Consider the following 14,992-nt stretch of genomic DNA (forward strand, 5'->3'; position numbering starts at 1 on the left):
ACAAGTGGCTGCTGCTATTGCATGCAACATTTTCCATGTTTTTTTTTCTATCGTTCCCGGTAGTTAAAGTTGGCATGAGTTTTCTGAAAGCCTTGTACAGATTTCATATAAGATGTGTGTGTCCTGATAAAAGGCTGTTGGAGACAGCCTCAATACAGCTGTGAGCCTGGGGCTTGGCATCTGGTAGAACTATGAAAAAGGCTCAAGAGGGCGAGCCAGGGGGTGTGCATGCCCATTATTGGAACTGTAACTCGAATCTGGTTCTGATGTTTATGCTCAAAAAATGCTTGGCTGCTCCTTCAGTTTAATCAACTAGTTACAGTAAAATCTCCTTATAAAATGTAGTTTTATTTTTAAAATAGCGTTATTCTAAGAGATGATCCGAACCACTTACTGTATAAAAAGCTTTATGTGGTCATCATGGATCGACTCACTGCTAGGGACGCCTCTGAGGATTAGTTCCTTCTAGGTGCTACACCCTCCTTTGTTGGTTGCTCTCACTGAGACCCCTGTCGCTTCAGCTTCCTCTTTGTGACTTGGCCCTCCAGCCAGCTCGCTACGGTCTTCCCCTTCCCGGGCACTGAAGTGTTTTGGGGCAAATGTTCCCAGGAAGTCAGTTCTGTTCTGGTTTGTGAAACTTCCCCAATGGCTGGTAGGGGAACCCAGTCTTGCCTTCTATTCTGGGTTCCAGCTCAGGGACCCTCTGATCTGCAGCCAAATCTGCACCATCCTATACTTTGCTGCTTTTCCCCTGAGCTTTTCCTACCTTTCTCTCTCTCCCCCTCCCCGCTGCCTCAGGTTTGCCAGCCTAAACTCCCTCCTCCCAGGGAAGAACTGTAGACTACACTCCATAGTCCCAAACACGCGGTGACTGCAGACTGCTTCCTTGCAGCTGCTTTCTTCTCTCAGCTCCTGGGCTTTATACAGGCCACTCCTGTTCCCCTCCAGCTGACTCTCATCTAATTAATCCCCACCCCCTGGGTGGGCCTCCAGCTGCAACAGAATTAGCCTACTTAGCCTCCGTAACCCCTTCAGGCCTTGTGTGCAATGGACACTCCCTCACAGGTCCATAAAAACATAAATTAGTTACTGCAGATTTCTTCTTACCCAAAATGCAGTTTGTGCATTGAAACTATTCAGGGCATCCATATTTTCTCAGAGTTCATTACAAGAAAGATTTCCCGGTATGTGGTATTCCTCAGGAGATGACTTTGTTTGGTCTTAACATATCAATACCTCTCAATGAATCAGTCTTTTAATTTTTTTTTTGTTTGGTTTGAGTGGGTTTTTTCCAGATATTCAGAGGGGCAAAAATGACTTCAGCTGTTTTTAATCTTCCAGGATCGTGCCTAGTTTGAAACTGAAAATTGCAGGAAAATCACTGCCTACAGAGAAGTTTGCCATTCGGAAATCTCGGAGATACCTTCCCTCAAACCCGGTCCCTTTGCCTGTGCCTGCTTTGGTAGGCTGGAAAGATGTCTTATTCCCCCTATATTTTTCAGTAATTCACAATATGGAGACAAAAATTAGATACTTAGAATGGTGTATGTTGAACCCCCCTCCAGGAGCCTGAAATGGTCCCAGGACCTAATCTCGCAAATGTGAAGAATGTTGTAAAACTGGGGCATGTGCTGCACTCTGGGAAATGGAGCTAGGTGTGTCACAACTGAATATGCTGCATGTGCAACTCACTATTTCACTTTTTAGATTACAACACACTCCTCAACTTTTCACTGTTCATGCTCCAGTAGACTTTACTTTTGGTGCCCATGTTTCAAAGTCTCATCCACTGGGCCAGCAGAAGGAAGCATTCCAGGTACAGCTGGGGAGAATATTAGGCAGGAAACTGGTGAAACTAGATACTTTTGAGTCTAGCCAACCTGAACGTGAATGTTGGAAGCTCAGTTTGAAAGATTAGCAGCTATGCTCTAGGGTACATAATGGCTAGAAGGACAAAATTCAGCCACTTCTTTGCAGCCAGAATAGAAAACTGCTGTGTGTGCTGGACATCCATCCCTGGCTGATCCCCCAGGGCCAAATAAGAATAACTGCTCTGAAGTCTCATTGGTGGAGCATTAGGAGAGGGCCACCTCTGCACTCATGTGAAAGCCAATCCCTGGAGAATGGTGAGAGAATAGCAGGGGATCTGGGTTCTGTAGATTTGCTAAGTGTGGTTCACATCAGAGCCTGACCTCTAGGTTCATCACTTTTTGAGTGTGCCACCAATGTTCACAACAATTGGAAATTTTTTTAACCAATTCAGCTGTTTTGTCTAGTTGTATGCTGTCTCTCAGGTCAGGCATTTCCTTTAAGAGTCTTGGTTGGTATGTATCTTAAAGACAACTCAAAGAATCATTTTGCTCTTTTGGGGGGGGGGGGGGAGGGGGGTCAGTACATCTCCTCTTATAGTTTGTCCCTTCACTTATGAGTGCCTGACCTGAGAGAGTGTACATTCATAGCTAGTCCACTGGCAGTAAAATGTGATACCATGGGTGGTTTCAAAATTCAGTCTCTGTTGCAACTGTATGTCAACTCAGCATGCAAAATCCCTTAAGGACCGGTTTCAACAAGAGTCAGGGATTTAGGTGGAGGCCAATAATGGGGTCACCTCTAGTGAAAATTATTTTGAATCCACACCCAGTAGGTTTCCATAAGCCATTGGAAGCCAGAAACAGACACACTTGAGTTTCACTGTGGCTGGTCTTATGTGATGGTGCAACAGGTTTCTCTAGCAAATCTTGCTAAGTATCCTGTTTCCATTTGCTGCAATTGCACTTTCAAGGCACCAGGTGTCACACTCTAATAGTTAAAGACTAGGGGATTGATGGAGTTGGGGTTCATGTAACAAGCAGTTTATAACAGAATCTTAACTGAACTGTTATAGTTTCTAAGACTTTTCATTTGGGTGGGAACGAACTTGCTTTTTGGAATCAGGTCCTCACTCACAGATTTAGCCCAGAAAGTTTATATTTAAACTATGGAAAAATGCAGTTTGGGGTATTTTTATAACCACCCAAGCAACTGAATCTTCACTAGAGAGAAATAAGCACAGTACTGTCGTCTCAACCATTAAAAAAATAGCTCAGCTATAGCAAATGCCTTTGCATGAGGCACTACTTATCAGCCCTAGAATAAAATTAATATGTGCAGGAATTTAGAAATAAGAAACATTTAAGTTACAAAATAGCCCTTTTAGGAACAGGTAAAGAGAGGTTCTAATAAGTCTCCATAATAATTCTGTCTTTAACTCTTCTTCTAAAAGTCCCAGATGTGATGGTGATTGTAGTATAGGCACTTCTTCTTAGCATTTAGAATAGACCTTCGGCTCATTTCCTGTAGGCCAGTGAACTGCCCCCATGGAAAAGCCCTACAGAATGAATAGGGATGAAACCAATAGGACTGGCTCTATAGAATTTAGTTGACAATGATATACTGAGCCATCCGGTCCTCCAGTCTGTGTCTCAGCTTCCCGAGCTGTCTCCTATATTACAGAGATAGGGTTGGTGTTCTACTCAAGTGATCTGTATTGACAAAGGGAAGTGGTGGACTAGATGACTTAATAGGACTTCAGAGTGGTAGCCATGTTAGTCTGCATCGGCAAAAACAATGAGTCCTCCTCATTGTTTTTGCTAATAAGACTTCCAGCACTATTTTGCTTTTAGCAATAAGTTACAGCGAAGCCACATCATCAGTATCTGCACCTGGGAAGGAATTCATAACTTCTGCCCTTTGCTGAAATAATCAGCTACCTACATCTCTCCATTGCCACATTAATGCAGTGTTCTCTGACCCCCCCTAGGAAATGATGTATATCTGGAATGGCTATGCTGTGATTGGAAAATGTCCTGATTTAACAGAAGGCATGTTGCAGACATTAACAGAGGCAGAAGCAGCTCTGGAAAGAAGCCCAGGTAAGCACTGATCTGATCTGATTTAAGCAGGTGCTTTACAGTAGTGTAGATATACTTGAAGATATTCTGGTTGTCTGTGAATAAAAGTTTTCCAGCTAGTAAAACAAGTTAATACAGTCACAAGAGTGAGCTGGATTATCTCACCATGTGTTGTTAATACAGATAGAAATAACATTCCTCTATTAATGCATTAACTTGTAATATGGCATAAGAGACTTGTCACTTACAGGATGCATCTTAGGAACCATCCACAAACACGTATTGAAAGACCACCTCTTTTACAAAATAGATATTTAAATCTAAGGGTCAAATTTATCATTTGCATTGACTTCAATTATACTATGGGTGACAGGCCACAAACTGCACATGCTTCGCTATATGCAGGTGCTGTATTATTTCAGTTCTAAAGAACACAGTGGAGGAGACAAGCATCAAGCTGATTTATAGAAAGCACTATCGTCTACTAACCCACAAGCTGGAGGGTTGACTGATATCTGTGAGTTAACTATTTGCTATAAAACACTTGCACTTAAATGGACTGTGCAAAAAACTGGAGCATAAGAAGGGAATGGTACAAAATTAGGTCAGACTCTTATACCATGCCTGGTTTCAGTGTGTTAACTAGACAGGCATGGCAGAGTAGAATTGCTGTTTTTTCTCTCCATCTTTTATTTTTGGTCTCCCCAGTCCAGCAGGGGTTCCCCAGCCTGCACAGCTGCCCTTCTGCAATTCCCCCTATACTACAAACCTTTCATTCTCATCTGTACTCACTACCTTTCTGTGAAAGATTCAGACCTTACCATGACAGTGGAGTCTGGGTCAAATCAACACCTTGAAATCATTTCTGGAACCTTAGTCTTCCCTGCATATACACTGCACATTACCACAACTATTCTCCAGCCAGCAGACAAGTTAAATTCTCTGAAGAACGCTGTTAATGTTGTTCTTGCTTGTCCAGCAGGTGTCATTCAGCTACTTAGTAATACTCATCATTAGTATTACCCTAGGCCCAGAGAGGCATCTTCTCAGCCCATTTGGTCAGGGAATGACATTGTCATCAACTGGTGGCTTGTGTCCTTCAGTGAACACCTAGAAAAACTAGGAATTCAGCTTGAAACATTGAAAACTGAACTTTTAAGTCAGTCTCAGAGGCATATGAGTTGCTTGAAGTATCAGCCAAATTTGTCCCCTTTTTAACTCTGAAAAAGGTGTGTGTGGGGCGGGGGTGGGGGGAGCCTTTTAGCTGAAGGGAAGGGAGTTTGGTGTAATGGTCAGAAAAGGGACTTTTGCTGCCTCAGTCACCCATGCTGCTACTTTGTCATGGGTCAGCATGTGCCAGTTTGCAAAGCATGCAAACTTCCTTGCAGAGTTTGTTGAGGCTCATCGATGACTATAAAGTGCCTTGAGGATACTGGCTGAAAAGTGCTGTATATTTTAAATGAAAAGTATAGACTAAAAGCAGGTTTTTTTCCTCTAATGCCTTTAGGTGTTACACTTAGCAGTAATATGTTTTACAAAAGTGGATTTTTTTTTTTGAGTTGACAATGTCCATTTAAATAGCAATATACAGGAGACCAAGTTAGACTGAAATCCTTGGGGCAAGGATCTAACACTATAAAGACCTAATCCAGCAAACATGTATTTGACTGATGTTATATGCTATAAGAAGTCCATTGAAGTTAATGGAAGTGTTCATGAGAATAAAATTCTCACGTGCATAAGTATTTCCATTTTTCAATGACTAGTTTATACAATGTGCATATCAGTGGCAGGATACATTATAAGTTTTAAAAAGTGCATACATGTAAATGTGTTCACAGAATAGATGGCCAGTGTGGATTGCTGATATACATTTGATTTATCTTCCTGGAAGGAAAAAAAAAAACATTGCAGGCTCTAACCCACTTAACTGTGCTCATAGCTTGTCTGGAACAACGTGATCCCGTCACTTTTACCTTCTCTTCCTTTCCCCACGGGAAGCAACTTTGCTTTTTAAACAGCTACTTGTGCATCTTCTCTTAAGCAAGGCCCCTATCTGTTCATGTATGCAGATCCTAGTGCCTGCATTGAAATAACAGATAGTGTACACACCATGAATGTCTGTGAGGCTGCAACGGTTTGAGTGCATCTTTGATTGCAGATGAGGCCTTAGCCCATACTCTCCAAAGGGCAGCAGCTATCTCACAGGAAGTGTAGAGAATCCAGCCAGTCTGAATGGGGTACTAGTGCCATACAAATAAAAAAAACAATGCTCTGAAAATCTCAACTGTTGCAAAGAGGTTTGGAAAATGTGCCTGCTAAGTATTTTTGGAACAGCAATGTTAATTTTTTTTAAGGCACCAAGTTATTTCAAAATGTAAAACTGATAAAATGGTTACTTTATCTTGCAGCTACAGAATTACTAGCAGATGACCAATGTTTGGTAAAGCTGTTAAAGGGTTTATGTCTGAAGCACTTGGGCAAGATTTCTGAGGCAGAAGATCATTTCATTTATATCCATTTAAAGTAAGTTTTTTTTCCATATTTAACATGCAGAACTCAAGAAATGCTGAGTGTAAGTATCCCTGTCAAATTTAAGTCCTTTAAGCCAAGCCCAAGCCTCTCTAAAATAGCTGTGTAACAGTGGCACCATTTTGCTCAGCAAATCTACAGTCCATGTGTATACAGAGGTATCTGCTGACTTTAGGGACCAAAGTGCTTTTCTACTTCTGCTAGCCCTGCAGAGTCAACACAGCCAAGAGAGTCTGAGCTGGATTCTATTATTTCTTGTGCACCATCAACAGAATTGTTCGCTGAATTCACATGACAAGAAACTTACTGAAGGTGATGAGGATGCACAGGTGTTGCACAGGGCATACTTTTTGGTCTGCACAGCTTGTGTGGATAATGCATGGAAAGACTGAAGAATCCCATGCACTGCTACCAACTAGGGACCGAATGGCTAGGCAGCAGTTCTGCAGAAAGGACTTAGGGGTTACAGTGGACGAGAAGCTGGATATGAGTCAACAGTGTGCCCTTGTTGCCAAGAAGGCAAACAGCATTTTGGGCTGTATAAGTAGGGGCATTGCCAGCAGATCGAGGGATGTGATCATTCCCTTCTATTCAACATTGATGAGGCCTCTTCTGGGCTACTGTGTCCAGTACAGTGTGGGCCCCACACTACAAGAAGGATGTGGAAAAATTGGAAAGAGTCCAGCGGAGAGCAACAAAAATGATTAGGGGGCTGGAGCACATGACTTATGAGGAGAGGCTGAGGGAACTGGGATTGTTTAGTCTGCAGAAGAGAAAAATGAGGGGGTATTTGATAGCTGCTTTCAACTACCTGAAAGGGAGTTCCAAAGAGGATGGATCTAGACTGTTCTCAGTGGTGCCTGATGACAGAACAAGAAGTACTGGTCTCAAGTTGCAGTGGGGGAGATTTAGGTTGGATATTAGGAAAAAAAATTTTCACTAGGAGGGTGGTGAAGCACTGGAATGGGTTACCTAGGGAGGTGGTGGAATCTCCTTCCCTAGAGGTTTTTAAGGTCAGACTTGACAAAGCCCTGGCTGGAATGATTTAGTTGGGGATTGGTCCTGCTTTGGAGCAGGGGGTTGGAGTAGATGACCTCCTGAGGTCCTTTCCAACCCTGATATTCTATGATTCTAAGAACCCAGCTTGACTTGAAGAGCACAGGTTGAGTTTGCAAGGCTGGAAGTTAGAAAAAAACTTACATGTACATGAGCATGTTTGATATAGAACCACTGAAATGCAGTAAATGTGCTCCCCCCGCATGCAAGCGCATGCAGTCCCATTTTTATTCATTTGTCAGAGCAGAACCGTGTTTTAATTCAGCCGAGTAAGACCTAGGACTGGTTGGAGGTTTCTGTGAGAGGAATTTTAAAAGAGCAGTTGGGGAGGACAAGCCTTAATTGTACCTTTCTAAAGTCTTTGTGATGGTATAGTTAAGATTCTCTTAGCTCTTCTATTAGAAACCTTTATTTTTGGGTGCATGTAACTTTAGAACCAAAATAATTCCTAGGCTGGCTGTTGCTCTCTCACATCCCGATCCTGGAATTTGTTCTGTGTGCAGATATCCCACACCCTATGGAAGCTCTGCATAGTTGGAGACAGCTGCATTCATGGAAAAAGTTGCGGGATTGGGACCTGAATCTCAACATTCCTCAGTCAAGTCACTGTAAAATTGGGTAGAAAAACCTCATTATGAATTAGATACAATACTAAGTGAAGCTTTCCTGGGTAATTAAATTACACCCTCAAATTGCTCTTCCGCTCCCTAAGGCCCCATTTACATTAAGGACATCAGCACTGATGTAACTATATTAATTTAGTTATATATAGGTATAGATACTTAATGTAAACATACTCCACCGGCACAACTTAACCTGGTAACGTACCGAAGTGGCTATGTTGACATAATTACAACGATGCACATTTTCTTAACATAGACAGGACCTAAGAATTTGGCATTCCATATGCAGTGGAAGCGAGTTTTGTTTTTATAGGGCACTGACCCATTGTGTACCTTCTGAACAAAACACATCCATGCCCTTTCCCATTACAAAAATAGTTAAATTCTAAACCCAAGTTTAATGGTGCTTAAAGCTTAGTCTTCACCTGGGGGGAGAAGGGGAGGTGAAGTGAAGTGTGTTGTACTGTGTCATAGCTAACACGTGAGAAAATCCTAGTGAAGACAAGGCAGTTTGTAAGTTAAACTCTACTGGGGAACCTAACCTTTAACTCAACCTGCTAACATGTGAAAACTACAAAGTGTCATGTCTTCACTAGGCTTCTACCTTGAGTTAGCTAACTTGGGTTAAGAATGCAGCTGTTTTTTCTTCTCAGCGAAGACAAGTCTAAATGGAGTTAGCAGAGAGCCTGGAGCACTAGCTTGGAGAGGTGTGAACTGGTCCATTCATTTTATTATTTCAGGTGCCCAGTGAGGATGATTTTAAATACCAACATTGTTAACTCTTTCATTCCTCATGTAAAAGGGTATGGAGAGTTACAGAATGCACAATTTAGGCCATGTCTACACTAGCGAGCTTACAGCGGCACAGCTGTACTGATGCAGCTGTGCCGCTGTAAAATCACTCCTGTAGCTGCTGTATCCCGATGGGAGAGGGTTCTTCCATTGATATAATTAAACCACTTCCAACAAGCAGCATTAGCTGCGTCGGTGGGAGAGCATCTCCTGCCAACGTAGCGCTGTCCACACCAGCGCGTCTGGGGTGTCATTTATGTGCTTGGAGGTGGGGAGTGGTTCACACTCCTGAGCAACGCAAGTTATACTGTCAAAAGTGCTAGTGTAGACGTAGCCTTACTCTGAGTAACTTCTCACTTTGGTGCCATAAGTGGGTGACATTTAGAAGCTAGTATCACTTATTTTTTCCCCTACCCACTCATAAAGAAGCCATGCCCCAGGAACCTGTCAGAACCTGTGTATGCTAAAGCCCAATCAAGTGGGAGCCGAGCTCAAAGAATCAGTTGGCAGAATTATCCTATTGGAAATAGCTGCACAACCTACACTGAATGGCACATTTTGGCAATGCAAGTGGGTGGTGTATGGAGCACTGCTACCTTTTATCGCCCTCCCCCCCCCACACACACACTAAGAAACTTGTAAACACAGTAAATAACATGCTGCAAAAGATGGTCATGTATTGCCATGCAAATGTACAGAGCACTTACTGAATAACCTAGAGAGAATCTAGGGTAGAGCACCTGAAGAGTAAGCATCATTGAAGAGACTGACTGTTCCCTCCTAACCCCAACTGCACTCTTATTTGTTTGTAGCTCGAATGAGAGGAAATTGCAGCATGAAAACCTTGTAACTATGTTTCTCCTTCTCTTGCAGTGAGAGGAAGATAAAGTATGACCATTATTTAATTCCAAATGCCCTGCTTGAACTTGCTGTACTATACATGGACCATGGTAGAAGAGAAGAAGGAGTAAAGTTCCTGGAAAGAGCAAAGTAAGATTACCAATTGCCTGCTCAGGTCTCTATCTGGTCAGTTTGATTAAGGCATTGTACTGAAAGGCAAGGGGCAAGGCAGAGACCATTGACTAACGTAGTGGATACTTTTTTTATTGTTTAGTATTATGGTAGTACCAACCACGAGCAGGGACCCCATTGTGGTAGGCACTGTCCAAAACACATCCCATCTGAAAGATCTTATGGTTTAAACAATGGCTGGGAGGGGGGAATTGAGGCACAGAAAGGTGAGCTCACTTCCCAAAGGTCACACAGCAGGTTGGTGACAGAGTTGGGAACAGAACCCTGATGTCCGAAATCCCAATCCAATGTATTATTTGCTGGGCCATGCTGCTCCTTAATGCACCAAACGTATTTCAGGAAAACTCCTGCTTTAAGTATTGAATAAAATCAGTTTAAAGATTTTAACTTGACTATCAGTATTTCCCACTAGAAATCACTCCTGGATAACATAAAGTAACTGCCTCTTCAGGCTATATAGCTTTGCATGGAGGATACATTTGGTGAAGCTAAGAATCTGTGGTATGTCAGAAATGCAACTGCTGGCCAGCAATGATCTTCTCTTCTACTTCATTTAAGTGCATGTAGTAAAAATGATTTTCAGGTTGTATTTAACTTCAAGTATATCTGAAAAATAGCAGGAATGTTTCGCTTTGCCATACTACTGTTTGAACATACTATTTTCCATCAGTTAGATTTATCAAGAACATCTTGGCTTGATAGTGTACTTGCCTCATAACAGACTTACCATTCTGTCTCTGCACCATTCTCAGCTTTATACTGGGCCAGAATTTCTTCCTGAAAAAAATAGTACTGTACACTATAGACCATGCTGTGTAAACATTTCCTGACTAATGCACTAGATACTCTTGTGGTTAGGTAGGTGTTATCCCACTTTACTGATGAGGATGAGTGGGAAAGTAGTCTGGCCAAGGTTACACGAAGCCAAGATTAAAATGTAGGAGATCCTGACTTCTCCCCTCAGTGCCTCTGACCCCAGACTACACAGTGTCTCAAATAACACATTTAGAACAACAAAAACTTCATTCCACACAAAGCCAGTTGAAAGTGACCACCACTTAGCGCCCCCCAAAAGGACCTCCCTAACTTCCTTTGAAAAGCTGCACACTTAAAAATAGTCTGGAAATGAAGAGTTAAGGAATCCAGACAGTTCCTCGCTCAGTCTAATGCTCCCTCACTTACTGCAGTGCTCTGCCACTTCAGGCTCCATGCTCTCCCAACACACACCTCTAGGCTTGAGTCAGCAGCTAGGACAGCCCAGCCTGGAATCAGTAGCAGCTTAGTTTATATTTAGAAACGTTTACAAATTATTTAAGACATTGTTCTTTGTGTAGGCAAAGGGGAGAACAAGTTTAGAGAGAAATATTGCACCCTATCACTTTTTGAAGCACAGAACATTGTTCTGCTTTGGCCTAATGTATGAAGAGTTAGTTCTGGGGCTTTCTTCAGCCGGGAAAAGCAAACAAAAAACAATAAACAGAGGATAGCTTGCTTCAGGCAGGAGTGAGAACTAAACAGTTCTTAACTTAGACTCTTTGGTGAACAGCATATTCCTGCAAGGTGCTCAGTTTCCATGCTGCTTTGCTCAGACATGGGCACTTAAAATGGGAAGCTTGCTTCTCCCTTTACTTTGGATCAGATATGGCTGTTCCATAATACTTGAGTAAATCCCCCAGCTGCTGATCACCTGCTATCTAAAATAACTCCCTGTCTCTCATACAGTACTTACATGTAAAAAAAAAACAGACAAACCCCTTTTATCAGTTCACTACACTGTTACCTTTTAGGAATGAGAAAATCATTATCATGGTAAGATCATTTCACTGTAAATATTTAACCACTGGAGATGTGTGGATTTTCTGAATGCCCAGTTTAGAATTGCAAGTTTTTCCTTAACCACTAGAGGGAGAACTGGTTGTGTAAAGCCAATTCCTGATATGCAGACTCATGTTTGCAAATCCAAAGAGTGGAGACAAGTGTATCCTGCCTGTCACATGGTGCTTACTTCGGTGTGACCTACATTCATATACTACTGCTGGTTTGAGTATCTTAGCAGTAGGAGAGGGAGTGGGGTGAAATTATAAACATTGGTTTGGATGTAAACAGAAGTACTCACATTTATACTGGCATATGCTACAAGCAATATTTTTAATCCACTGAGGAGAAAATGAGATTTGAAACATCTGGTTAATGTAAAAAAAAAAATTAGGAGCTGGAGATCAGCAAAGTCAGAGAGGGAACATAAACAGAAATGGTCACAAGCTACCTTCTGTCAGTCTCCTGTCAGTTGTTACATTGTTAAGCTAAGTAGCAGAGTGATAGGTTTGAGAGTTCAGAGCTTTCTCATAGAAACTGCCACATTTTTAGGCCCCATACTCCCATGAGTGATATGACTGAATGAAGCTGAATTTAAATGCTTTTAAAAATAAACTGTGTAAGATTTTAAATAATTAACATGCATCTGTAGTATAAAAATGACAACTCTCTTTAAATAAATTAAAATGGTCTGACACCTGCCAGGACTTAAGAGCTCTGTTTCTCCTGTAACAGGAGAGATGTTAATACCTACAAAAGAGGATCTCTGCTTTGTACCACTGTGGGCATTGTCTTTGGGCTTTAACTGACAGGAAATGAAAACACCTCAACTCAGGTTGCCCTAGCTGTTTAGAATATAATATTATGCTGCAAGGACAAAGCCCCAGGCCAGCACAGGACATATGCGGAGGACAGAATCCTTTCTTTCCTTTCCCCCTCGTGCTGTGGAGCTGGCCCATGAAGGCTATCCCAGCCCAACTCCCCCTCTTCTCCTAGCCCCAGATCAGCTGGCCTTCTCATCACCCTGCCCCACTGATGCTGCTACCAGCAGGCTTGTCTTAGGACAGGGGGCTGGATTTGCTCTTTTTATCCTTTTTGTGTGTCTTAAAACATTTCTGTTCAACTGTAGCCTCATCTTGGCCAGGGCTGGGTCCAGGATTTTTGCTGCCTCAAGCGGCGGGGGGTGAGAGGTGGGGAAAGCCGCAATCGGCAGCCGTTTCATCATACCACTTTCTTCTTCCGCAGCAATTCTGTGCCAGGTCTTTCCCTCCGAGAGGGACCAAGGGAACCACTGCTGAATTGCTGCTGAAGAACCCAACCTGCTGCCCCAAGCACCTGCTTGATGTGCTAGTGCCCGGAGCCAGTCCTGATCTTGGCTCACGCTTTCTTCAGCATGTTTTACAAAGTTTTTTTTTTTAAAGGGCATGAAGGGGTTAAGTAATTATACAGTTTGACTGGTCTTTAGCCTTCTGTGCTTTGGCTGGGGGCCATGTACCTGTGCAGCACTTGAGTTGTACAATGCTTTTATTTGTTCCTGTGGTTTAATGTCAGAAAATGATGCGTTGTTTCTACTCTGAGGAGTGTCCATGCCGAGAGATCTTCAGCATGTTTGTTTCTTCTGGATGTTTCAGCTCTCTCGTGTAGCCTTTTTTTTGTTTACTAAATTATTTTGTAAATTCAGCAAAGAAGTTGGAGACAAGAATTTCAAGTAACCAGAAGAAACTGTAGCACAGAAAACAAGTGCACACACTCACCCCTCCCTCCATGGTTTATATGTCAACATTTAGGCACTTAAAACAAAAAAAAAGGTCATTTCCCTGCATTGAGCTACATTTTTAAAACTAAAGGAATTTTTTAATCAAAATTTCATCCTTTTATCTCTTACCTGTGAACATTGCACTCACTTTCACATTCTACTGTTCCTGAGCTCTCAGGGCTGCAGCAAAATGTTAAATAGCAGTCCCCACCCACACTAACAATTATTATTATTAAAATGAAGAATCCTATGAAGATGACTGTAATCACAGTAAAGTTCAGTCAAACATAAAAAAAAAATTCAGTCTAATTTCTGGGAATAAATTGAGTTAACATCATGGATATTTAATATGGACTCAGCATTCTGAAGAAGTGGAACAGATTCAGTTTCTTATTAAGCTATATTTTCCCTGGTACTTGCCAGACAGTAGAACTACAAATAAAAGAATAAAGAGCTGCATTGTTCTGCCAAGCACATATGGCCTTATATTTTAGAGACGGCAACAAAGGAGATTGTGAAGAAAGGCTTTTTGCTGTCTGCAATTGTTTTGTATAGTAAAAATAACTGGAAAATATTTAATGATATGATGCTCAGAATGGATTTGTTCTTGTTTTAGACAAAATTACAAGAATTACTCCATGGAAACAAGAACACATTTCAGAATTCAAGCTGCCTTGCACCAAGCCAAATCTGTCTCAGAAAATGGAGTACATTCTGGAGCTTCAGCAGTGTCGTAACCTTTTCTTCTTTGATGTCTTTGTATGCAAACTTTGAAACATTATCACCCTTCTCTGTTAAATCAGTGGGAGAGACCAGAACATGTGATACCTAAAAGCTTTTGAACCTGTGGTGAGAGTCTGGCAAGAAAACAAAACAACCTCCCCACTCCCACACCTTTACAAAAGATTTTTTTCCAAATGTGGCTTGTAATATATCTTTGTAATTATTTTTTAATTGGTGTATATATATTGCATTTACTTATTTGCTAGGATATGAAATGGGACAACTAAACAAGAAGGCTTAGTGGTTTTGATCTGGTTATGAATGTAAATTTTAATTTATATTGATGTTATTGCGAAGAAACGCTTTTTCCGATCCCTGAGTTGTTTACCTGTTTAGTTTGGTGAGAGAGAATTCAGTCTTTCAGATTAAGTCAGAAGTTTTTGAATCCCAGTCATTTTGTTATTCATACAATGATCTTCTTATCAGGTTTTTTCCTCTTCAGTAATTTTCTAGCTGCTGAAACAAACTTGCTAGTAAAGACATTAAGTTGTTTCAATTATGCAAATTTTTTTGTTTTGTTTTTTTTAATTTCACACTGTGTTCTATCATTTTTGGAAGCTGGATAATTTTACAGTATAGCCAGGATTTTAGAAAAAAGCAAACAAAGAATACAGTGGAAGAGTGGACTATTTATCCTCCTTAGGCTAAATTAAAAATGACCAGAGGGCCTTGGGAATCAAACCCATCAGTGTTTACCAGAACAAACGTGACTT

General features: G+C 41.5%; 1 protein-coding gene across 1 annotated transcript in view; it reads left to right on the plus strand.

Moving 5' to 3' along the window:
• Positions 1 to 14,402, plus strand: part of TTC39A (tetratricopeptide repeat domain 39A) — a 69,699-nt gene extending 55,297 nt beyond the window's left edge. Inside the window, 5 exon segments of the mRNA XM_030573651.1 lie at positions 1,342 to 1,462; positions 3,800 to 3,911; positions 6,302 to 6,416; positions 9,767 to 9,883; positions 14,113 to 14,402. Coding sequence (XP_030429511.1) covers positions 1,342 to 1,462; positions 3,800 to 3,911; positions 6,302 to 6,416; positions 9,767 to 9,883; positions 14,113 to 14,233 — 586 coding nt within the window. The 3' untranslated portion in view covers positions 14,234 to 14,402.
• The last annotated feature ends 590 nt before the right edge of the window (positions 14,403 to 14,992 follow it).

Source organism: Gopherus evgoodei, chromosome 8 (assembly GCF_007399415.2).
Source record: "Gopherus evgoodei ecotype Sinaloan lineage chromosome 8, rGopEvg1_v1.p, whole genome shotgun sequence".
Classification (NCBI taxonomy): Eukaryota; Metazoa; Chordata; order Testudines; family Testudinidae; genus Gopherus; species Gopherus evgoodei.